The 22,368-nt window shown below is 43.9% G+C and overlaps 2 protein-coding genes across 7 annotated transcripts in view; both read left to right on the top strand.

The window, feature by feature from the left end:
• Positions 1 to 13,317, top strand: part of cacna2d4a (calcium channel, voltage-dependent, alpha 2/delta subunit 4a) — a 46,835-nt gene extending 33,518 nt beyond the window's left edge. For all 4 annotated transcript variants that reach the window (XM_077544365.1, XM_077544367.1, XM_077544366.1 and 1 more), the window contains 12 exons: positions 6,561 to 6,622; positions 8,095 to 8,109; positions 8,396 to 8,440; positions 8,634 to 8,696; positions 8,809 to 8,879; positions 10,054 to 10,129; positions 10,221 to 10,273; positions 10,574 to 10,629; positions 10,841 to 10,963; positions 11,379 to 11,497; positions 11,823 to 11,900; positions 11,960 to 13,317. In XM_077544365.1, coding sequence (XP_077400491.1) covers positions 6,561 to 6,622; positions 8,095 to 8,109; positions 8,396 to 8,440; positions 8,634 to 8,696; positions 8,809 to 8,879; positions 10,054 to 10,129; positions 10,221 to 10,273; positions 10,574 to 10,629; positions 10,841 to 10,963; positions 11,379 to 11,497; positions 11,823 to 11,900; positions 11,960 to 12,058 — 860 coding nt within the window. In that variant the 3' untranslated portion in view covers positions 12,059 to 13,317. The remainder of the gene's footprint in view (positions 1 to 6,560; positions 6,623 to 8,094; positions 8,110 to 8,395; positions 8,441 to 8,633; positions 8,697 to 8,808; positions 8,880 to 10,053; positions 10,130 to 10,220; positions 10,274 to 10,573; positions 10,630 to 10,840; positions 10,964 to 11,378; positions 11,498 to 11,822; positions 11,901 to 11,959) is intronic.
• Positions 13,318 to 13,365: 48 nt separating this feature from the next.
• cpsf6 (cleavage and polyadenylation specific factor 6) lies at positions 13,366 to 21,681 on the top strand. 3 transcript variants are annotated; one of them, XM_077544370.1, is made up of 11 exons: positions 13,366 to 13,494; positions 14,418 to 14,627; positions 14,692 to 14,795; positions 14,858 to 15,003; positions 15,091 to 15,270; positions 16,244 to 16,327; positions 16,618 to 17,101; positions 17,178 to 17,293; positions 17,362 to 17,512; positions 17,591 to 17,789; positions 21,137 to 21,681. In XM_077544370.1, exons 1-10 carry the CDS (start codon positions 13,435 to 13,437, stop codon positions 17,775 to 17,777), a joined length of 1,722 nt encoding a protein of 573 aa, XP_077400496.1. In that variant the 5' UTR covers positions 13,366 to 13,434; the 3' UTR covers positions 17,778 to 17,789; positions 21,137 to 21,681. The 3 variants fall into 3 exon arrangements, with proteins under 3 accessions (XP_077400496.1, XP_077400495.1, XP_077400497.1); XM_077544369.1 differs by having other exon boundaries at positions 14,858 to 15,012; XM_077544371.1 differs by lacking the exon at positions 16,244 to 16,327.
• The last annotated feature ends 687 nt before the right edge of the window (positions 21,682 to 22,368 follow it).

Here is a 22,368-nt window from a genome sequence, read left to right as displayed (position 1 = left end):
CATGTCCCTTGTACGTTACCTTGGTGTTCCTATTGGGAAAACTCCAGACAAGCGTCCGCTCCATCATTTTGGCAAGTAGACAAACACGATATAGTATTAGTTATTGTTTCATTCATCGATTTGATATTCCTATTTCCTCTTTTCCGACTTTAAGGGAATGTTTAAGCAAGGCCCAATTCTGTTCTGGGTAGGTGCAGTATAGATTTGTTGGCAGAAGTTATGAAACTTGTCATGTGCAAAAAAAAGTATGTTATTGAACAATATTTAATTAACGGAACTCATTTCCATCACAATTGCAAGATTATCAGTACTTGGTATCGGCAACTTGCACTTTTGTGAATACCTAATAAGAACGTCCTTCTACTTTTGTCCACCTAGTGCACCATTTATTCGACACATTGCCTGAGGGTCAAAGCACAGAACACAACATAAAAAAAAAGAAGAAATAACGGCAGGTGAAGTTGATAAAGGTTCGATGAATTCCATAAATATCGGCGTCTGGCGAGCGTGACTGGCCGCCTGCGGGCGTCTCGTCCGATACACTGTTGCCTGAATTAAGACGGCAGGGGAAAGATTTTTAACACCAGGTGAGAGGACAAAGTGAGCTTGATTGATTCCGCCTTCCGGGGGAAGAAGTGAGACGCGTCCACACTTCCTGGCTGCTATTATTTGTCTGGCAAAGACGAGGCATACACAGCAGATGCCAGGGAGGATTTGCATTGCCTGGACAGACTTTGCAGTCACTCGTATGGACAAAAGTATTGGGGCTGCAGGAAGTGGCAAAATGGACAAACTTTGACTTATGCCTGCGTCTGGAGTATCTGCGCAGTCCCCCGGACCGGTGTCAGCCAAGACGAACGGTTCCGGGTCTTGATATTGACACCAGGTCTGGCTGCAGCGCAACCTTAACTTCCTGCCGCGATCCATCTTGACACACACATAGATTGGATATGCTCATCCCAGGCGGGGCGTGGCGGGGTCGATCTGCGCTAACACCCCCCCCCCCCCCCCTCTGCTTTTTCCGATCATCTGTGATTCGGCCTCGCACTGATGAGACACATTTATGGGCCTCTGCCGGTTTCGGTTGAAATCAATAGCTTCTTAATTGATGGCTTGGAACGGATTTTTCTCACTCGCGTCTGCCTTCACTGCATTTTTCATCACTCAGGATACTGTATTTTACGCTATCTGCATCATCACACACACAAAAAAAACGATGTCTGTATGATTGTTCCACAAGATTACACATAAAAACAAAAACATTGAAATCCAATCCAGCGTTCATATGTTTTGGATCCAACGGTTTCACACTCAATCACTTTGTTCTTTCATCTGACAGCATGATGACATCCTGTATGATGCTTACTGACTTTTTTTTTTGTGGGGGGGGGTGAACCTTTTGTGACCCTGATGACGATGATGATGATGAAAAAAAATATGATGTTTTAAGATTCTCCCTCAGCCACGCGAGCTGCCACGGCCTGATGAATTAAGCGTTGGCGGGATTAGGAAGTATTTCAAAAGCACAAAATCCCTCTTTCGCTCCGCCGCTCGGACACTTTCGTTAATTTGTCCGCGGTTGATTTGCTGTGGGAAATATCGACGTGTTGCTCACACGGCAGGGAGGGGATTTCCTTTAGCAGGATGACGGCAGACTTGAGCCGGCTGCCGCTGGCAAAGTGGAGGGCAGGAGGTGGCGAAGGGATCAGTGAGGGAGCAACAGAAGCACGGAATAAAAACAGTGCATCATCCCCAAAGGGGTTGCGACATTTTGCCCTTCTTGTGAAACAAAATGATAGCTTGAACGCTCCCTGTGCGTATGCGGATCCCGCCCTGACATTATTAAGGAGCATTTAGTGTCACTCTTAAATCAGAATATTGCTTTGTCCGCCAGAGTTTGCCTTAACTGCTTTCATTGGTCGGTGCGGGTTGCCTGGCAACATCAGTTTATTGAACACTGACGGAAAGTCATCTGAGGCGGCGCTTGAACAACGAGACTATTTTGGGGATATGTCTTGGTTGCAGGTTTTAGTTGAGGAATCCTTGTGCAGGTTCATGTGGTGATTAGTATGTGTACATGATGCGACTTATAGATTTTTTGTATTGCCTCGGCCAAGGAGCTGTGAAATTGTTGAGGCGCAGGTAAGGCGAAAGGACGAAATCATTTTCATCAATTCATTCAATCATCTCATTTGATTGCAACTGGCGACCAGAGCAACTCCTTTTTTTTCCTTTTTCTTATGAATACACTGTTTATAATTACAATTTCACTCAAACGTGCCATTATTTTTTTCTTAAAGGGTCAGTGTGTAATCTTTAGCACCATCTAATGGTGAACTAATAATTCATTCAATTTAAAAACTCACTATTGATTTCAATAACATGCAAAAGAAATATGTTCTATCACATCAACCTACACTCTTCTTTTTTTTTTTTTAAATACATAATTGTAGGTCTAGTTATCACTAATTATATTACATGGCTGGAGCCTCACCTGACATGTTTCGGTGCCATCTTCCTGCTACAGATGCCCAAAGGACAACTTTGCGAACTTAGTTAGCTCTGGTGGTGCTTGCATCTAGTGTCGGACCCAAGCACAGCTGGGGGCCTGCAGGTGGTCGTCGCTTAGTCCCGTGATTCGGGCTGCGGCGCCTGTCACCCTTTTTGCAAGCTTTTACTTTTTTTTATTTTATTTTTTTTGCTAGGTTCTCCCGCTAGCTAGCCTCTCTTGTTAGCTTATGGCTTGTTAGCTTCTCTGGCTAAATCACGCAAAAATGAGAACTAGTGGTAGGCTTGCGAAGTGTGGTCTCTCTCAGCCACCGTGCGTGCTTTGAAACGCATGCACGTCGGCTGCATTCTATGATAGAGCGACATCTAGTGGTCAACTATCACACCCTGTCACTTTAACATTGTGCCTATACTTTTACATGAATAATTCCTGTATGGAATGAATTATAAACAGTTTGTAATATTAATAACAATGAATAATGAATCATCACAAAACATTCGGATTTCTGCTAGAATTAAAATGTCAGGAAAAGCTTACTAGAACATCTGAACTTTAGTCAGGGTTAGTTAAAGACACTCTAAATGGGGACAGGTGTCACAACCCCATTTATGAGAGGGTGTGCACACTTGTGCAACCATATTGCTAAGGTTATTTTTACTTTCTCTCTCAAAAAGGTTAAAAAAAGAAAAGAAAAGAAAGTGAGTGGTGCACATCCACAACTACAATATATAGCCTGTGCTATTTTTATTCTTGCTCCTTTTAAGTGAAGCCTGTGAAACAAACGGGTGTTATCGAGTACCTTATTAAGCACGATTATCTGCTTGCTCTTGGTTGGTGTGAAATATAAATTAAGCGCACGCTTGTTGACACGCTGTTACCAACTCCGCTTGCTTCTCTTCTGCACACACGGGAAAGAAGAAGAATCACGCACACACGCCGCTAGCGCCATTATGTATAGCCACGCTCGGCTTGAAATGAAAAGGGCTTTCCAGCTCATAACATTATTAAAAATCAATTTATCCGCTTTCGTGCTCCTTCACTTCCTGTCCTCCGCCGCGTGCCCCCGCCCCCACCTGTGTCAACCGACTCCATTATAGCGATGAATCTGCTCTTTTGATTACACTCTGCCGCAGACTTCCCTTCGTGTGTATTTCATTAGCCGCGCATCCCACATCTTGTTGACATTGTTTTCACTCTGCTTTGAAGAAGAGCAATATTCAAGGAGCTCGTTGTGCAAGTCCAGGTGGCAAGCGAAATGCAAGCCAAAGTGGGTGAAATGGCAGACCCGGGTCCAAAACCAAGCCAATGCTGGGTTCTTTATACTCAGCACATTGGGTTGAGGGTTTGACCCAGCACGTTGGGTCAAGATTTTGATCCAAGTCCAAATTCAATCTTAAACCCAATCTGGGTAAAAAAAAAAAGTGAAAGTAAACCAATCTAAACCAAATCCACAACATCAAGTGGGTTAGGAAAACAACCGCACATTTTTTTTGTCGGAAATAGACGCGTGTCTTTCTGTTTTTAGCCTCCACTCTGGGGAACCATCGACTGCTCTCTGGCCATTGAGCACACGCTGACCCTCTGCGGCGCACACGTAACATACACTCGCACATTGGCACGTTGTCAGCAAGCTTAATGGCGGAGACGTGTGTGAAGGCACGGAACGGGCTTTTTCACAGATCGGATAAATAGTGTGGACAGACGGATCCTCTTACACTTGGCCTTTTTTTTTTTTTCCAAAGCCACCCGACACTCACCTCGCCATTTAGTATTGTTAAAGAGCTCACAAAGTTCATGTAGTACAAAAGACTACGAGGTAGAGAAAGCAAATTAGGAGGGAAAAGACGTGCTATTGTTTGTGCAATGAAGCCATTTTACTTTTCCACACATCCTTCGTCTCCTTCGTCTCCTTCGTCCTGCATCCCGTCACACTAATGAGCAATTAACTCCATCATTCCTTATTTATTAGCCGTCACTAGTTCATTTCCTGTTCAAAACACGTCGCGCCTTGATTGGCATCTTGCACTGATTACAAATCGCCCCGAGTAGCGCGCCGGGCTGCCACACGTTCTTGTTTACACTGCGCAGTGTTGCACATTTTTGCAAGAAATGCTTCTTAGACAGTGATTTCAAATGTGGACCAACTGAGATATTTTTGTTGTGATTTTTTTTTTTTCTATATTTGTCGGCATGAGAAAAGCTGAGCCACTGTACATATTATAAATGAGAAAAAGCTCTCTCATTGGCATCTTTGTTAAAAATATGCTCCGAGCACACCAAGTGCTTCAAAATGTCCTTGTACGCCGACTCGATGAAAAAAAAAGTAGTATCGGTACATACTGGAATACACGCTGGGATAATGATGATCGCGTCTTAATTTTCGCACCGATTTACATCAATCTGGGTCTGTTGGATGGAGACGTTCATTGTACCCGTCAGTCAACTCATGCTCATGGTTACAGTAATCATTTGGAAACGACTAGCAATACAAACTTGAACTGGTGATTTAAAAAAAAATAAAATAAATTAAAAAAATATATATATATATATATATATATTTATTTATTTTTTTGGTCATCGTATGAGAAGAGCAGAGGCTTCCCCCAGAGTACTTGTGCAAAGCATGCTGGGAGGAAGAGGTGGGGAAAAAAGTGCTGAGTCTTTGATGCTAATATGAAGTGTCATCCTCCCTCGCACTGCTCTGCGTGTGCGTGCGTGCGCGCGCGCGCGCGTGTGTGGGTGTATACAGTAGGCCTATGTGTGCATGCGCTGCTCAGAGAACTTATGCAATTAGTTTTTTTATGCACCGACTGAGCTTTTGATGGACCCAAAAAAAGTGAATCCACCGCCTCGTGTTCAGGTGTGTAGCAAAACACACACAAAACACACACACGGGTCTACTGGCTTGTTATAAAGTGAACTTGTAGGACACCGCGTCTAAGAATAGCGTCACTGCGCTACTGTTGCCAAAAAAAAAAAAAAAAAGAGGCCATTTTTATGCCAATGCAGACAGACTCAAGCATTCGTAGATGCTCAATGCTGAAAGTGTAACACGTTTTTTTGCCAAAGTGTATTTTCATTGACTTGTAATTGACTTATATTTGTTTTGTAAATTATTCATTTTGGTTTTGCATTTTAGTTGCATGCTGAGGTGTTTTGTGTACTGCGCATGTCACGGGCCAAAGAGAGAGAGAGAGGTGTAACCGAGCGAGCCTCGTTCGAGGAGAGAAAAATAAAAGAGAGACGTGCATGAATCCTGTCCTGCCGTGTCTGGTTAATTTAGCAGGAAGACAACAGAAAACACAATAAACTCGAAATTATTTGTAGCCCGCCTTTTAACCAGCCTCCGAGAAACGACAACAACATCTTAGGGCACATTAGCATAACAAAACATGCAGCTTTTTTTTCAGATCCTGAATAGGATGTTTTTTTTTTTTTTTTTGGGGCTGTTCTTTTTATTCCTCTTATTCTGCTCAGAGCCACTAGAGGGCATACTTGCATGGTAGCCAAGCTGTTTATTGCCAAGCCCAGTTGAAGTTTACCCGAAATCTAGTAAGCATAAAAGAAAGACAATTGCATGTTTTGTATTAACCAAACACAGCATTACCAAAACTCACTAGCTTAATGCTTGCACACAATGCAAAAAGCCATAGACACGCTAACGAGGCTAGCATCCGTGTTGTAGTAGTACTAAACCTTTGAAATTAGCGCAGTTTTGTTTTGACGGTCTTCTTCTGTGTTTTATTAAATTATGTGAGTAGTAGAATGTTTATATGAATTATGCTACCCCCTGATGGCAAAAGAGCGCACATCAAAAAAAGGCTCATTCAATTAAATAATGAAATCATTATATACAAACTTGACATTTAGTTTTATTATGTTATGACTATGCTTTTATAAAGTAGAGTGAGTGTACTATAGAGGGCTATTTTACTTACTTTTTGACAGCTGGAACGGATTAGTGGGATTTCTATTCATTTCAATGTTCAGAGATGATTTGCTAGAATAACATGAGACATGAAAATGACATATTTCTCTTTCTGCCTTGCAGCCATCGGTGTCCAGATGACTCTGGAAGTGATGGAATCCAGATTTTGGGCAATCACATCACAGGTTCGTATATCTTGAACATCATGCAACCGCGCATATAAAAACATGGAGCGTCTCCGCATGGCTGCTTTGGCGTCTCAGCTTTTTTAATAGTGTGTGATGAAAAGTTTCTCTTCCTTCTTAATGGGAAATTAAATGTATGTCTTAAGCCCTAAATTAGGACTTGTTTCAGCACCCAACCAGCTGTGAAAGAGTGTTTAGGCTGGTTGTGAAAGACTGATAAAAGGTGTCCTTCCACACCTCCAAGGCAGCATTTTTCGATGTGGCAGGTGTTGGAAAGCTCAGCCACCTCGTCGCCCCCACAGTGGCAAAGATAGCGATTAAAAGAGCATTAAAGGCCTGTGGCAGTCCCTTAAATGATGGATGGCAAACGCAGAAGCCAAGTGCGTGTGTGACACTCCCGTTTTCCTTTTGGAGACTTTTCTATATGTGCCTGTAAGTAGTGTTGTGTCTGCGTCGTGTCCCGCGTGGACCGGATGGGCAACAAATGCCATCTGTGCAAAAAGTGTCCATACTCATCAACGGAGGAGCCGGCGGTTATTGTTGCTTTCAGGCGCCATTCTGGACGGCGCTTGAATAATTGACTGCAACGTCTCATGGCGCACTCGCAAATCAAACTCCAGATTACAAAGAAGTAGACGAAAGGTCCCCTCCACGATCTTACATAACGCGGATGTCATGCATCATTTTTTTCAAAGCATTTGTGTATGTGCGTGCGCCCACTCACAGCACACATGATCCACTTGTGTGTGTTTCTTATGTGCTTCCTCTCTTCTGTCAACTTGAAGTTCTCAGCACCCTCGGGGGGGCTTAAAGAATGAAAATGCAGCAGGAAATGGAGGCAACAGCCTTCACGTGATTTATCAACACACTTGATAATGCAGTCTCTTTAATAGTTCTCATATTGGATTGGTTGCAGGTGTAGCTAATGTTAACTCTTTGACTGCCAAAAACGTTAAATAACGTTCAGTAAAATCCTATGGAGGAGTGCCAAAGACGTTAAAAGACGTTTTTTTTCAAAACAGAGGTGAAACTAACCATTTTCTATTGTTGATTACTGAAAAATGGAATAAGGTAGAAACAAACTTTTTTTTCTGATGAAAGATGAGAGTCCAATCTTTCATTTGGTAGTGTGTGTGTTTCCATAGTCCAAACATCATTTTCTGTGGACCTTGAAAGATCAGTCAAAAATGCTTAAATCGGCTGGCACTGGCGACATCCCGTTTCTGAAAACGTCTGGCAGTCAAAGAGTTAATGCCAATTTACCAGTCATTTTTCATATTTCGATTCCTTCATATTTCCTCAATGGCCTCGCTAACATAATACTGTCTTAAAACCAAACAACAACAACAAAGAGTGGGTAGCTGTGCAGCATTTTTGTGTGTGTGTGTGTGATATATTTGATAACATCTGGCTCACATTGTCATTATTAATCAAGTGATGCTTATTTCTCTTCCGTGTTTGTGTCTTTGCAGCCAAACGACACTGACGTAAGTGATGTTATCACTTCCCCTCGTGCTGTCAAACCTCATTTTAACATCTTCGCCACCTGCTGAGCTCTGTCGAACCCTCCTCACACTCTCCACTTAACCAGATTGCACGCGCACACACATAGGCCGCAACAAATGAATTAAATGAACGTCAAAAGAGGGCCCGAGTTAAGTCACACGGCGCCCAAATCAACACCTGACTTCACACGAACTCACCTGTCTTTTTGCACCTCAGCTTGACTGCTACGGAACATTGCCATGACTTTTTTCTCTTCTCATCCCGCAGTGCTCTGACGTGGAAGGAATTTGTCCTCTTCGCTGTGACAGCTTTGTGAGTGTAGCCCGCCGCCCACCCACTTACCTCCTCCTTGCTTGTTGTCTCAGGAAGATGTCAACCTCCCGCTATGCGCATCGCAGTCCGAGTTGAAAGAGCTTATTTGTCTGTTGTGTATCATTTGCATGTAATGGCAGCTCATTACGACAGTCGTAATTGCCTTTTCGGTCTCGTCTGCCTCTGCTTGCAGGATATGGAGTGCTACGTGATTGACAATAATGGCTTCGTCCTCATTTCCAAACAGCAAGCTGACGTCAGTTCACGCACACTCAAAAGTCGAGCAATATCCCACGGACGTGGAACTGTTGTCAAACTGTAAAACCTGCTGTAAACGCTCCGTCCGCATTTTGTGTCTTTGCTGACAGGCCGGAAAGTTCTTTGGCGAAGTTGACGGCGCGGTCATGACCACGCTGATCCGAATGGGCATGTTCAAAAGGTAGCATCAACCACTGATGGGGATTGAACAATTTGACACCATATTGTTATATGTCTAGTTTGAATATTTTTTATGAAAATCTTTCAAATCCTGACGGATAAACCTTTTTTTTGTCTTGTACCAAAACGTCAACAATAGTGACGGTCAAAAAGGGGGGGAAAAATCGATATTATAAAGGGACATTCAGTGATCCCTAGCGCCATCTAGTGGTCAAAGAATAACATTAAAAGCACGCAGGAGCATGCACACTACGGTCGGGATGTAAATTTCATGGCAATATTGTGATATTGCGATATTAAAACTCCCCCACAATATCGTCGTCGTCAAGTCACGATATTAAAAGCGGAACATCTGTTAAAAAAAAAAAAAAGGTCAGGTTGATTTCCATTTGTGCAGTTCTAGCACCCTCTGGTGGCTAGTTTTTTAGTGCAGTTTAATTTTCACAAGGTCAGTTTTGGCCCTTCTATATTTAAAATCCACGCTAATGGTCAGATGAAGGGGAACATAATGTGTTAAAGTGTTTAGCTTTTTTTTTTTTTTTTTTTTTTTTTTTTACAATATTACGACCTTTTTTTAATATCGCCAACCCCCCCCACAATATGGTGACAATTATCGTATGGTGATACCACCAAACATTCGCAGCTTCCTTACACCAGTGTGAAGCGTTTTGCCCAAAGACACAACGACACATGACTTGGGGGGGGAGTGGGAATCGAACAACCAACTTTCTGGTTACCGGACGACCATCTCTACCCCTGAGCCACGGTCGCCAGTTTTCCAGTTTTTAACTGAAAACTGCTTCCAAACTATTTTTGGGTTTTGGATAAGAATGTTTTGTTTTTACAGTATACCTTGTATGCATGTGCTAAATATTCTGCGCTGATTGAGCGTCTTTCCCTCCCCATCCTCCATCCTTCCTCATGCGCATCTTTTGAGCCTGACGTCTCAGGAGCGACGCGCTATTTTGGAAGCAGCTAAAAGATTTGATCGCGCGTCGTTTGCCACAAGACATTGCGTAGGCAGCGCTCTCCGCGCGTGCGCAACCGCAAATATGTGCATTTTTTGTATCCGAGTGATTGACATTCCTTCTATTTTGCCGGGTTATGCTTTTGCCAAATGTACAGTGCAGTTAAGAGGTCAAATAGATGTAAATACTCACTTTGTATTTCCTTAGGGTGTCTCTGTTTGACTATCAGGCCATGTGTAAGATGAACGTACACTCCACCAGCAGTGCCCGGCCACTTCTCAGTGTATGTAAATACTGTTTATCGATCTACAGATAGAGATCTGCATGATTTATCAGATTAATTCCATTATCATCTTTTTTTTTCCCCCTTCTAGTCGTTCTACGCTTTGGCATCCGCCCTCAAGTGGTTCCTTTCCAACTTCCTACTGTAAGTGTTGCTACTAGCAACAAGCAACGCAGTTCTTTAATTGGCATATGCCCAAATGTATAATCTAATAAAGGGATTTTCTTTTATTTGTAATTCATTTGTATTCGATGCATTGATGCACATTATCCTGAATGTAAAGCAGTTGAGTGCATTCCCCTGACAGAACTTTGGGTCATGGCCCAGTTATGGAAAAACAGTGCAATCTGCTAGAGAGATTGTAATGACGGAGTGGCTAATTGACCACCAACTCACCCCCCAACCCCCCTTCTGTCCACTCTTCTCTTTTCTCCACTTCACAAGGTTTCTCCTTGAGTTTAATATCTGTGGATTCTGGCACACGGAGCACTTTGCAGATGGTGAGTTCACACAAGGGCGGGGGGTGGGGATCATTCTGTGAATGCTGTATACTGTACTCTGAAACACCAAGATAAATCTTAGTCATTGCAAAATGTTGGAGTCTCATTGTTTCATATAGAGTACACAAAAGTGACGACATTGTAAATGTAGCTCGTAAATCAAAACGCTGTCTTAGGATGGCAACCTTGACCTTTCTTTATTCTCCTCCAGCCTCCGTGCACAAGAAAAAGGGGGACATCCTGCAGCCGTGCGACACCGAGTACCCCAGCTTTGTCTACGAGCCGTCGGTCAAAGAGACCAACAGCATCATCAAGTGTGGACGCTGCCAAAAGAAAGTTCACACACTCGCATAGATATAATCCCGCATTGCAGCTCTTCGCTAAACCCACGTCCGGTTTTATACCAAAAAAAAATGTCCCGCTAAAATCCATTTTCTATGCTTCTGCCTGTATTTATATAACCGCAAGGATGGAAATAAGTGGGCAAAAACAGGATTAGATGAGGGTGCGTGAGATTATATGAAGCGCATGGTGAGTGGTACGTGTGAGCAAAGTATTAAAAAAAAAAAGGTAAATAGAGCAGGGGAGGAGTGCCTGAGTCAAAACAAGTGAGCGGAAAAAGGAACAAGTTGAAGAGGTGTAGTATAGAGTGTGATGAGCGCCCTCTTGAGTACAGCTGTGGCATGACAATAACATTCCCGTTAACTGCTGGACGTTTGAATGTTTGTGTCGACGTGTGCGTTGCAGGATGTTTGTGGTGCAGCAGATCCCGCAGAGCAACCTGCTGATGCTGGTCGTTCAGGCCGACTGCGACTGCTCCAGACAGTACTCACCTCTCACCATGGAGCCCAAAGAAGTCAAATATATCCTTTCCTTACTCATTCTCCACTTTCATTCCATTCCATTATTACCAATCCTTCTCAAACCTTTCACACCGAGTACCGCGTAAAAAAGTACCTAGATAATAGCAAAATTGTTCTGAAAGTTCATTACAACTCAACTATACTTGGGCAATGATTCTTTTTTTTCTTAAAATTCTATTTAGTCATGTTCTTACGATATGATTTTATAAAGTTAAATAGTATGGATTTCAATTTCCCATATAAAAAAAAAACATTTTTGTTGTCTGTTATATGATTCGCTGTGTATTTACTGCATGCGCTTCCTATCCTTGACCCTCCACTGAACATAACTCGTCGGTGAAGTGCGAGCGGATGCGTTCCCAGAAAATCCGCAGACGTCCCGAGTCGTGCCACGCTTACCACCCTCAAGTAATAAAGATAATGATTTGTGTATTTTTAAACTCACAGTGACGCAACTTGTCTTTCAGGAGAATGCAAACGACTGTGGAGGAGCGTCCGCCGCATCCCTCTCTGCCTTCCTCTTCCTTGTTTGTCCTTCCATCGCCTCGTTCTTCTCCAGGTTGTGACCTCGATGATTCCACAAGTGGATTTATTTATATATATATATATATATATATATATATATATATATATATATATATATATATTTAGTACACCGAAGTCTCGTTATTTTGTTCCTGACAACCCGAAGAACTATTCCCTCCCTTGGTCAAGTGCTGAAAATTGGCAGGTGTTGCCATGGATACGACTCCATTAGTTCCATTCTCTTCCACCACCTTGTATCTCCAAATGAAAAGGGGACTAAAGAGAAGCAGGTGGCTGCCGTGACTCACGCGGAATGAATTATGAATCACACGAGTGAATGTAATGGAGCCCATAGGGTAGTAATGAGTTTCTGATTTACCTTCGCGCGGAATTGCATACGGTCATGCGTTTCACATCGTCGAGCTCAACTCAACTCGATTCAATTTTATTTATAAAACACTTTAAAACAACCATTCGCTGCATACAAAGTGTTGCACATGGAGTCAAAATCAGCCATGCAATAAAGACAGGTGCGCAATGACACAAAATAAATTTATAAATATCTCAAGTAGATAAATAAATAGAAGTGATAACACGAGAAGTAGAATATAAACTAAATGGAGAGACACCGATGTCTAACTTATATCTTCTTGGTGTCAGGGTCAAACTTTAAATAAAATGAATAGCCTTTAACTATTTCAAAATGTTGCACTTAAGGTGGCACGGTGGCTGAATGGTTGGTTAACATCCATTAGACGGTTTTGAGGTTGAGGATTTGACTCTGGACTCTGGCTTGGCGACCCCTGGCCTATGTTATAGCTAAATGTTGAACAGATGCATCAAAATGAAATTGAAATGAGATAAGTTGATCAATAACCCGTCATTATATGGACAATGTCATTTCATTTAAGCAGGTCAAAAACAACGTATATATGTTGTTGCCTCCTGTACATTAATAGTGTAAATCTGACATCATAGGGTATTTTTTGTACACTACCAGATCATCTTTTCTTAAATATGCATGTTTTTACAACAGATTGCCTGACTGACTACCTAATAGGCATTCATAAAGCGCGTGTGCGTGTGTATGTGCAACTGTCATGCAGAAAACATGAATTTATTTGTTTTTATTGACATTATACTTAGACATTGTGCTTTGTGTCATTCTCCACATTGCGAATAAACAAAGCCATGTTTTGTACATTCAAGCATCCATTATGTTTTTGTACTGCTTTTGCGTTGTATTTATATTTTGCCCTCGTTTTAAAATAAATAAAACTCAAATGAAATGAAAAGTCAACTACTGTGTTTATTGTGCGTCGTCATTCTTAAAATGACCAAAGGAGGCGCTGTTCCTAACTCATTGTTGCTGCCTTGCCTCTGTGGAGCAAGGAAGCAAGCGAGGCGCCAGAGGAAAATGGCGGACGGTGTAGATCACATCGATATCTACGCCGACGTCGAGGAGGAGTTCAGCCAGGTATTTAATCGCAGTTTAAATACCTTTTGCGTCACTGTGCAATGTTCGTAAACATTTATTTGCAGTCCATGTTACCCTTTGCGACCGACAAATGTCTTGCTTTGTTGCTCAGTGATTTCCTCTCGCGCGCAGGCAGGCCTTCATTCGCAGTGCTATCAACTTGAAGCCCGCAGTTTCTTGTTGCGTTCTTGCCTAGCAAAACATACATCTATAGAATTCTGCTTCGTGTCCGACTCAGCGCTCAATGCACATTTACTTTTAATTCTTGATGCTTTTTCATTCAAGCTAGCTCTCGTCGTTGTTCTATTGATGTTATAGTTGCGGCCTCGGCATGGCGGCCGATGGTGGGCTAACAAAGCCAAACTAAATCGCCTTTATTCGCCGCTAAGCTTGATGTTGTTTCACTAAAACAAATGGAGCCCTTTTGTTGATCCGAAACCAGCAATCCTTTTTATGTCTGTTTGCATATGGGGGAGGGGGGGGGCATTTATTGTTTTATTCATAAAAGTCAGTTTGCTTTTGAAGCGCTAGTGTTAATAATAATGTAATAACATAATTCAAACATGGCTCAGATTACGCATACAAAGCTGCATTTGTTAGCGTTGCTATTTTATATTGTAGTAATTATTTTCATGTGCACCCCCTCCCGCCCCCCCAAAAACAACAAAAAAGTTTAACTCAGGATGACTGAAATACTTTATGGTCAAAGGCATCCACCGATGTTCTGTACTGTTTATCCACATTAGAGCTGTGGGTGAAAGGCGGGGTACACCCTGGGGTGGTCACCAGATTAACACCCATGAACAGTTTAGTTTACATTTCTGGATTGCGTAAACACACACGAGCCCGGGCCGGGAGTACATGCAAATTCCACACCAGAACGAAGACCCAGCATGTCAAGTTTGACCAAACTGTCCTTCCAGGAAGCAGACTACCCCGTTCACGACCAGATCGACCTGTACGATGATGTGATCTCCCCGTCGGCCAACAATGGCGATGCGCCAGAAGACCGCGAATACTTGGACGCGCTGCCTGCGCAAGGGGGCTCTGATGGAGGCAAGGCCGCCCCGCCCAGTGTGGTATACACCTACTCGGGGAAGAGGATCGCCCTGTACATCGGGAACCTGACTTGGGTGAGTGGAACAATGAGAACTCTTCATTTTAGTTTAAATCATAACTGTGTGTCATTTCATCCAGTGGACTACAGATGAGGACCTCACAGAAGCAATCCGATCAATCGGCATCACAGATGTGTTGGAAATCAAGTTCTTTGAAAACAGAGCCAACGGGCAATCCAAAGGGTACGTTTGTGGGTCAAGTGCTAATATTTTGTCTGGCCACTGACTTGTGTTTGTCCTGCCAGGTTTGCCCTGGTATGTGTGGGCTCAGAGGGCTCATCCAGGAAGCTAATGGATCTTTTGTCCAAGAGAGAGTTGCACGGTCTCAATCCCATTGTGGCACCGTGCAACAAGCAATCTCTCAGCCAATTCGAGATGCAGTCCCGTAAAAGTAAGCACAGTAAGTCCAATTCTTGAGCTATCATACACAGAACCAGAACTTAACTTTCAAATCAAAACTTAATTTTGCCTCGCGCAGGTACCCAGTCGGGCCAGATGTCGGGTGAAGGTAAGGCCGGTCCTCCAGGCGGAGGCCGTGCCGGGTTTCCGATGGGCAGTCGGGGAAGTCGCGGCAGGTTTCCAGGACCGCCTGGCGGCCCTGGAGGAGACCGCTTCCCGGGTGGTGTCGGGCCCGGTGGGCCGCCCCCACACTTCCCTGGTTAGTTAGTTGTACCTAGACTTCTCCTTTAGACATACGACGGAAGAGAAAGTTGTTTGTTCCGAGCGCTCCGATTTGCAAGCCATATCAGTATTGATCTTGCGCTCCGTTAGGGTTACGCGGTTATATTTTGTCCGAGGGCGCCAGGTTTTCTCTAGTTGGACGAGACGACAAGGATAAAACCCGGCTGAATACACTGTAAACGAGTTTTAATTTGGCGGAAAAGGCAACCCGGCTGCCAACAACAGTCGCAAAGCGACGACATCATCAAAATGCGCCGCGTGGTTGCGTTACGGATGCTCCGTATGTAATTCGGCTGTCGCTAAGTGTCCTTCAAACGGTTTAATGAAACCCCAATTGCTGTAAAACTAAAACCACAACTATTACACGCATTGTATATATAATACAAAATAATATTTGTTTATAAAACATCACTAGCGCCAATGTTAAAGGAATTGAACAATCCCACACAAATGCTCTTTTACCGCATAACGTGACCGATGTATTGTTCCCTCCGCTGACGAGGCGTTTTGGTCCCAGTGCGGCTGTGCTTCGCACCTTTTTCTCCCCTTACCTGTTTTCATGCCTGGTGATTGAACAGCACATTTTAAAACAAAATCTTTTTTTTTTCTTTCTGGCAATGTGCTCGGGCGACTTTAAGGCCCGTTTCTTACCGTTACTGTGTTTCTCGTGGGGAATATTTGACCTCTTTTTCTGTGCAAAGGCTTCATCCCCCATGTGGCTTGTTTTGACCTCTTTGCCTCCAGCAAATAAGTAATTCTTCCCCAGCTGCACTTAAACATTCCTCTGCTTGAGCTCTCACTCTTGCAACTCTTTGTAAACTTGCAATCTTGTGTGGCGGCTCGCTTGCTTCCAGTAGGAAAGAACTTGCTTCTTTTCTGCCCCCTAGTGGCCGGCACTTCACGATGAAGGGGGAAAGTTGAGTGATTGGTTTGCTTTCTCCTCCCGTTAGGCTCAGGGATGAGACCTGATCTGATTAGGCACCAAGATGGCCACCTGGATATGAATTTCAATCCCGGGAGCTGGCGTGACAGAGGTGAAACGCCTCGCTTTGATTTGACTGATTGCATCCATTGACCTCAAAGTCCAGCCATGCATCAAAGCCTGAATGTTTTTCATGTGCAAAGTACTGTTTGCAGTAATGAATGTGGGCCAGTCATCTGTCTTTCAATCTGCCATCATGAAGTGTAGAAATTCTTATTCCAACTTTTTTTCCCCATTTTTTAAAAATCTTTCTAGCCAGCAGACTTGCATTCCCTACGAAAGGTTGCGTGTGTCCGTCATAACCTACCATCTCTTTTCTTTTGTGCCCCATATTGTTTTTAGGCGGGATGCAGGGCCCCCCACGTCCCCCTCCTGGCCCCCCCGGGCCCCCAGGACCACCTCCCGGCCAGGGCCTCCCCCCTCCCCTCGGCCCTCCCAATCGTGGAGACAGGCTTCCTCCCCCTGTTCTCTTCCCAGGTCAGTTCGGACAGCCGCCTTTAGGACCCCTGCCTCCCGGCCCCCCGCCCCCTGGCTACGGTCCACCTCCTGGACCGCCGCCACCCCAGCAAGGCCCCCCACCCCCAGGACCATTCCCGCCGCGTCCCCCTGGCCCCATCGGCCCCCCCTTGGCCCTGGCTCCACCTCCTCACTTGGGAGGGCCTCCGCCTGGCGGGCCGCCACCTGCTCCTCACGTGAATCCCGCCTTCTTCCCCCCGCCGGGTGGCAACAACATGCCCCCCAATGACAGCAGGGGCCCCCCTGGACCAAATGATCCGTATGGACGTCCACCGCCATATGAGCGAGGAGACTACGGTCCTGGAGGCCGGTGAGTAATAAAAAAAAGATTTAAAAAAATGTCATTTATATTGTGATGAAACCTTTGTGTGTGTGTGAACTCCCAGGGACATGGAGTCATCCCGGACCCCTCTGAGCGAGGCGGAGTTTGAGGAGATCATGAACCGAAACCGCGCCATCTCCTCCAGCGCCATATCCAGAGCGGTGTCGGATGCCAGTGCAGGTAGCGGCAAGCATGATTCCAGCCAGGAAGTGATTGGCGGCAAAGCTAACGTCATCTCTCGCGTTCAGCGGACTACGGCAGCGCCATCGAGACGTTGGTCACCGCCATCAGTCTGATTAAGCAGTCCAAAGTATCGGCGGATGACCGCTGCAAGGTCCTCATAAGCTCTCTCCAGGACTGCCTCCACGGAATCGAGTCCAAAAGTTACGGCTCCACCAGGTCAAGATCACGTTTTGCCTGAATTTGACTCTCACGAATTCCAAATCTGATTTAGCGCCCGATTATTCCCTCCCGCAGGCGAGAGCGTTCCAGAGAACGCGACCACAGCCGCTCGAGGGAAAAAAGCAGGCGCCATAAGTCTCGCAGCCGCGAGCGCCACGAGGACTATTACCGCGAACGCAGCCGTGAGCGGGACCGCCACCGTGAGCGGGATCGCGACCGAGACCGCGAGAGGGAGAGGGAGAGGGAGTATCGACACCGCTGATGGACAAGTAAGGTGGGTCCCACCACGATCGGTATTTAAAAAAAAGAATCCCTAGTAAAATTGAATGACTTCAACTTTGATAACTCTGATGGGGAAATGAAGAAAGAAGCTTTGACATTTGGCAGGTAAGTGCAAGGTGAGTAAGTGTCCTCTTAAAATGGAACCATTTTTGCTCTTGAATTTGATGAAGTGCAAATGCGACCATTGTCAATTTTTTTTTTTTTATGCAACTCTTTCAGTATCTGAAAATATCTTTGCAATTTGTGGTCTGCCGGCATTTCAGGCTGCTTCGTCACCAAAGTCACATTGAGATCATTTTGAGCGGCATCATAGCTAAGATTGTCACAAATCTTCATTTTGGATTTGAGCAGCAAATAATGCCAGCCGGCCGACGCGTTTCTCCGACGGTCATTTAAAAGTGAGCGACTGAAACGCATTTCGAAAGTGTACGATTGTGGGGGAAAAAACATGCTAGAAATATTTTTTTATCATGACACATGACTACATACAATTTTGTGTCCTTTTTGTTTTGTCCTCATTTCCATGTGTTTTATTGACATTACATGCAGTCGTTGCGTCCCGGCTGTAAATCGCTGGCCTCCATTTTATTCTGGCAGATTTTTTTTTTTTTAAGTTCCCTGTCGCAAGGCCCTTTATGAAATATAAAAGGCCGCTAATCTGTCAAATGACCCACGGAAGTGAATGCTGCTGCTCATTTGGCAGTTGTTTTCTGTTTTGCTTCTGTTTGAATGATTCTGCTAATGTGAAGCGTAAGAAAGCCACCCGACAGCACACGATTGAACGTGCTGCTTTTTTTTTGTCATAAACTCCCGTGATTGGCTGTCGCGGCTCAATCCGTGTCCTCTAAATATTGTTCTGTAACGTTGAAATAATCCATTTTTGTACACATTTGCCCAACAATGTGTGTAATGACGTGTGTATATTCATGCAGCCTGTTGATGATGGAGTTGCCCAAGTGGCGCCAGTTCAATGTCAAAAGAATGTCATGTCGTAACTTTTGTTTCTAGCCTTTCATGTGCTGTGAACGAACGTCAGCTGCCGGTCGGTGGGAACGTAATCAATCCAAATTTTGCATGACTTTGTGTCCACGGAGAACCTCTTGCCATTGAAATGCAATTTCCAAATCCAAAAGGGTGTGCAAAGTGTTGTCAGTTTCTGACGTTGACGTTCCGACCAGAGAATTAAGAACTTGGAAGTACGTAGCACTGTTGATCCACTGCAGTGGCTTCGACGAGAGATCCTCCGTGGACAAAAGGTCACGCGCGTCGTTTTCACGACGTGCTTGGCTGCGCTCACACACGAAGACATTGATTTGACGCTTGTGTGGCGTCTCTGCCAAGGATGCGATTTGAAAACGCCGAGGTTTATCGCAAACGCCGTACGTTTACAGAGAAAAACTGTCACATACATCGATCTGTTGCTTATTGTTTGTTGATGAGCAAATTCCGTGGCTGTTTTTGTTCATCGGGTTGCTCCATATCCTCATGTCCACTTTTTTGACCCTGTTCTGCAATGTAGTCCCTGTGACGCACTCACCGCAGTCTTACCTTTGCTGGTGTTGATTGGGAGCACTTTGCCAAAAGGAAGTGCGCAATTGTATTTGTATTTTTTTTATTTGTTTTCACATCAGCTCATCAAGGTCAAAACCCCAAAAAATCCGTCTGGTTGCTCTGTGAAAGAACAACATAAACGGAACTTTCTCATGCGTGCTGAGCCACTTGCGTCACAGGGACTACAACAACAATTGTGTGAATTCAGATTTTGAACCGTTTGATGGTGCTGCTGTGAAATGTGTTGTCAATCACTTGAAGTTGACCCAATTTGACGGTATCGCATCACTGGTTTGGCCCCTTTGTTGTCGTTTTGGTCCAAATTTGTGTGAAACCGATTCATTGTGGCTGCGCAGTCGCGTCAATGTTAGCCCGTCTGCAGCAAAGCCGTGTTTCCAGCCGTGTCAAACTGATGCTGATTGAAACTGGGGACGTGTTTGTGTCCGTTTTGAAGGGAAACCTTTTGAAACATGACAGGATTCTCTTTATTTTTAATTTGTCGTTTTTGAGGGGAAAAATTTGGCATCAATGTGTGATGGAGGGCTTTTTCGCACAGAGCTTAATTTTTCACTGTTTCGATCATATGGCGGTAAATATTTATATATTTTTTTTGTGTGTGTTTTTGTAAAAAGGTAGTTTGGCTGATTGCATGGTTGTGTTTTTTGTAGTCTGAGCCGCTATGGCTGTCATATTAACGACACAAAGTATTATTTCTGGTACGATCAATTTTCGGGGGGGAATTGCCAGACGTGGGGCAAAAAGAAAAAAAAAGTTTTACAAATAATCATGACCACTTTGAGAGGGGGGGGGGGGGCCTTGTTGCTTACCATTGTTGTATGTATTATATGTGAGGAGCTCATTTGCATAAGGTGCACCAGATAAATAAATAAAAATAAAAAAAAGGGGAAGGGGGGGGCACATTTCCAGTCACAATTGCAGTCATGCAAATCTGATATGCCCTAAATGTTGAATGAGTAATAATTGTTGCATTATGCTATTTGCAGTTGTGATTAGGAGGAGCCCCCGTGCGGTTTTGTTTTTCAAGACATAACATTAGAGTGACGAAAATGAAGCTCGTCGACTAATTGCTTCGAGCCCAAAACTTGACCGCATCCTATACAGAGAGATTTTTGTTTACATCCTGTCATCCGCTAATCACAATGATAAACACGGAGTTGACAGCTCTCAAAATGGAGCAAATCATCTTTGTAAGTGGACAAGACAATGTTGCTGTATTGAGTTGTACAAGTCAGCCGTTATCAAATTCCACTCAAGAATGTACAATATTTGCTATTACGGCCGTAATGACGTTAAACAGGCTTGAACAATTGTTGTTTGCATCACAGACTTTGTGTGTGCGTGTGTGTGTGTATAAAATGTATCTTAAAAATGATGGATGTTCAATACCACCTTTTTCCAGACTGATACCAGTACTTAACGATTGAGTTTTCACCGATACCAATACTGCTAGTACTTTTAATACAGAAAAATTTCTCTAAAAGGGAAATAAAAAAAAAAACATTTAGCATTTTTCTTTCAATTGACATGAAAATACTGTCTATTTCCTTGTTTGTGCTCTAAAACGGCCACAAGGGGGCAACCCATACTGGTATCAGCCGCCATCGCAAGTACCGATACCTTGAAATAAGGTCTGGTATCGGTACTCGGCCATCCCTGGTTCCGAAACGTCAATATGTGTGTAGTATTGAAGCTGTCTGGTGAGGGGGGAGTGTTGACTGTTGCGCTACCTCGAGACCAAACTCCACCCTCCATTTTGACACCTTTCAGCTCACTAACACCAATGGACGGATGGACAAAAGGAGGATGAACTTCAACCCCCCCCACCACCACCACCACCACCTCGCACCACCTGCACGAGTGGACAAACGACGCCTCGTCCTCCCCCGCCGCCATCCTTCCATCTCCTCGTCCCGGCGTTCCCTCTGTTCATCTAGTGCGCAGAGTGGATGCAGGAGACGCCCCCGCGTGTGTGTAAGCCCATTCAAACATCTTCTCATGGTAATTGGAAATCTTTTTGTTTTTATGGTGTTTTATTTGACGTGATTTTTTTTGTCTGTCTCTCGCAACCAACTGCGACCGCCCACCCCACCTTCTCCTCTTTAAAAGAAGACATCGGTTTGTTTTCTGCGCGCTGTGCTGTGTACACGCACTTTAGAGAGCAGTTTTTTATCAAGGCTACATGAATTTGCCGCCCCCCCCCTTCCTGCCCCCTCCCTCGTTTGTCCTCATTTCTTGTCATGCTTAGAATGATTATGCGTGTCTCTGCTTTTGATTCAAACTAGTTGGTGTAATAAAACATGTTTACTGAGGTACACACGGTTGGAACTGGCTCATTTATATTAAATGTACTGTAAAGTGTTTATCATATGAACTCTGTTGTAGTCGATGCCTTTTATTGACGAGGTAAGAATGAATGTACAATTTTTACAATGGCAAATATGTAGATTTGTCCTGACGTGGTCATTTTGAGCAGGATCCGAATAATGCATCTTTTTGTGGTTTTTGGATGTTTTGTGTGTACTTGGGCTGAGGAGGCACCACAAGGTTCGTTTGCAAATCGGGTTCCCTCCTCGCATAAGTTAAATCATGTCCACTATAAATTACATCAAGCTGCTGCTGAGTCCACTCCTGTTCAGTTCTTTGTATATATATTTTATGCCATAGACTTTTAGGTTGCAATCCAAATGTTGGGTGTAAAGTAAGTAATGAGTTTTTGTCAGTTTTAGAAATGTGAAAACGCCAAGCAGCGAACCTTTCCCCACTTCTGTTTGTCCACTCAATTCTCCCTGTATTGTTGAAATGTTAGACTCCTTTGTTATCATTTTTCCATGTGCCTTTTTGTTGGGTTTGTCCAATTCTTTTGTTGTTGTTGTTTTAATTACAACATGCATGTTTTTATTAGTTCAAATAGCCCCTCACGTCGTCAAATTTCAAACTGCACAGAATGTCATTCCAAGACATTGTAAATTGTAATAAGGGACCTCTGCTGTAACGCTTTT

Source organism: Vanacampus margaritifer, chromosome 15 (genome assembly GCF_051991255.1).
Source record: "Vanacampus margaritifer isolate UIUO_Vmar chromosome 15, RoL_Vmar_1.0, whole genome shotgun sequence".
NCBI lineage: Eukaryota > Metazoa > Chordata > Actinopteri > Syngnathiformes > Syngnathidae > Vanacampus > Vanacampus margaritifer.
This window is presented reverse-complemented; position numbering and strand designations above follow the sequence as displayed.

Excerpts from the sequence above, each read along its gene's own strand:
- cpsf6 (XM_077544369.1), top strand. The coding sequence starts at position 13,435 with ATGGCGGACGGTGTAGATCACATCGATATCTACGCCGACGTCGAGGAG. Across the intron at positions 13,495-14,417 it reads TCGAGGAGGAGTTCAGCCAG|GAAGCAGACTACCCCGTTCA; the intron begins GTATTTAATCGC and ends CTGTCCTTCCAG. Across the intron at positions 17,294-17,361 it reads GGTGTCGGATGCCAGTGCAG|CGGACTACGGCAGCGCCATC; the intron begins GTAGCGGCAAGC and ends TCTCGCGTTCAG.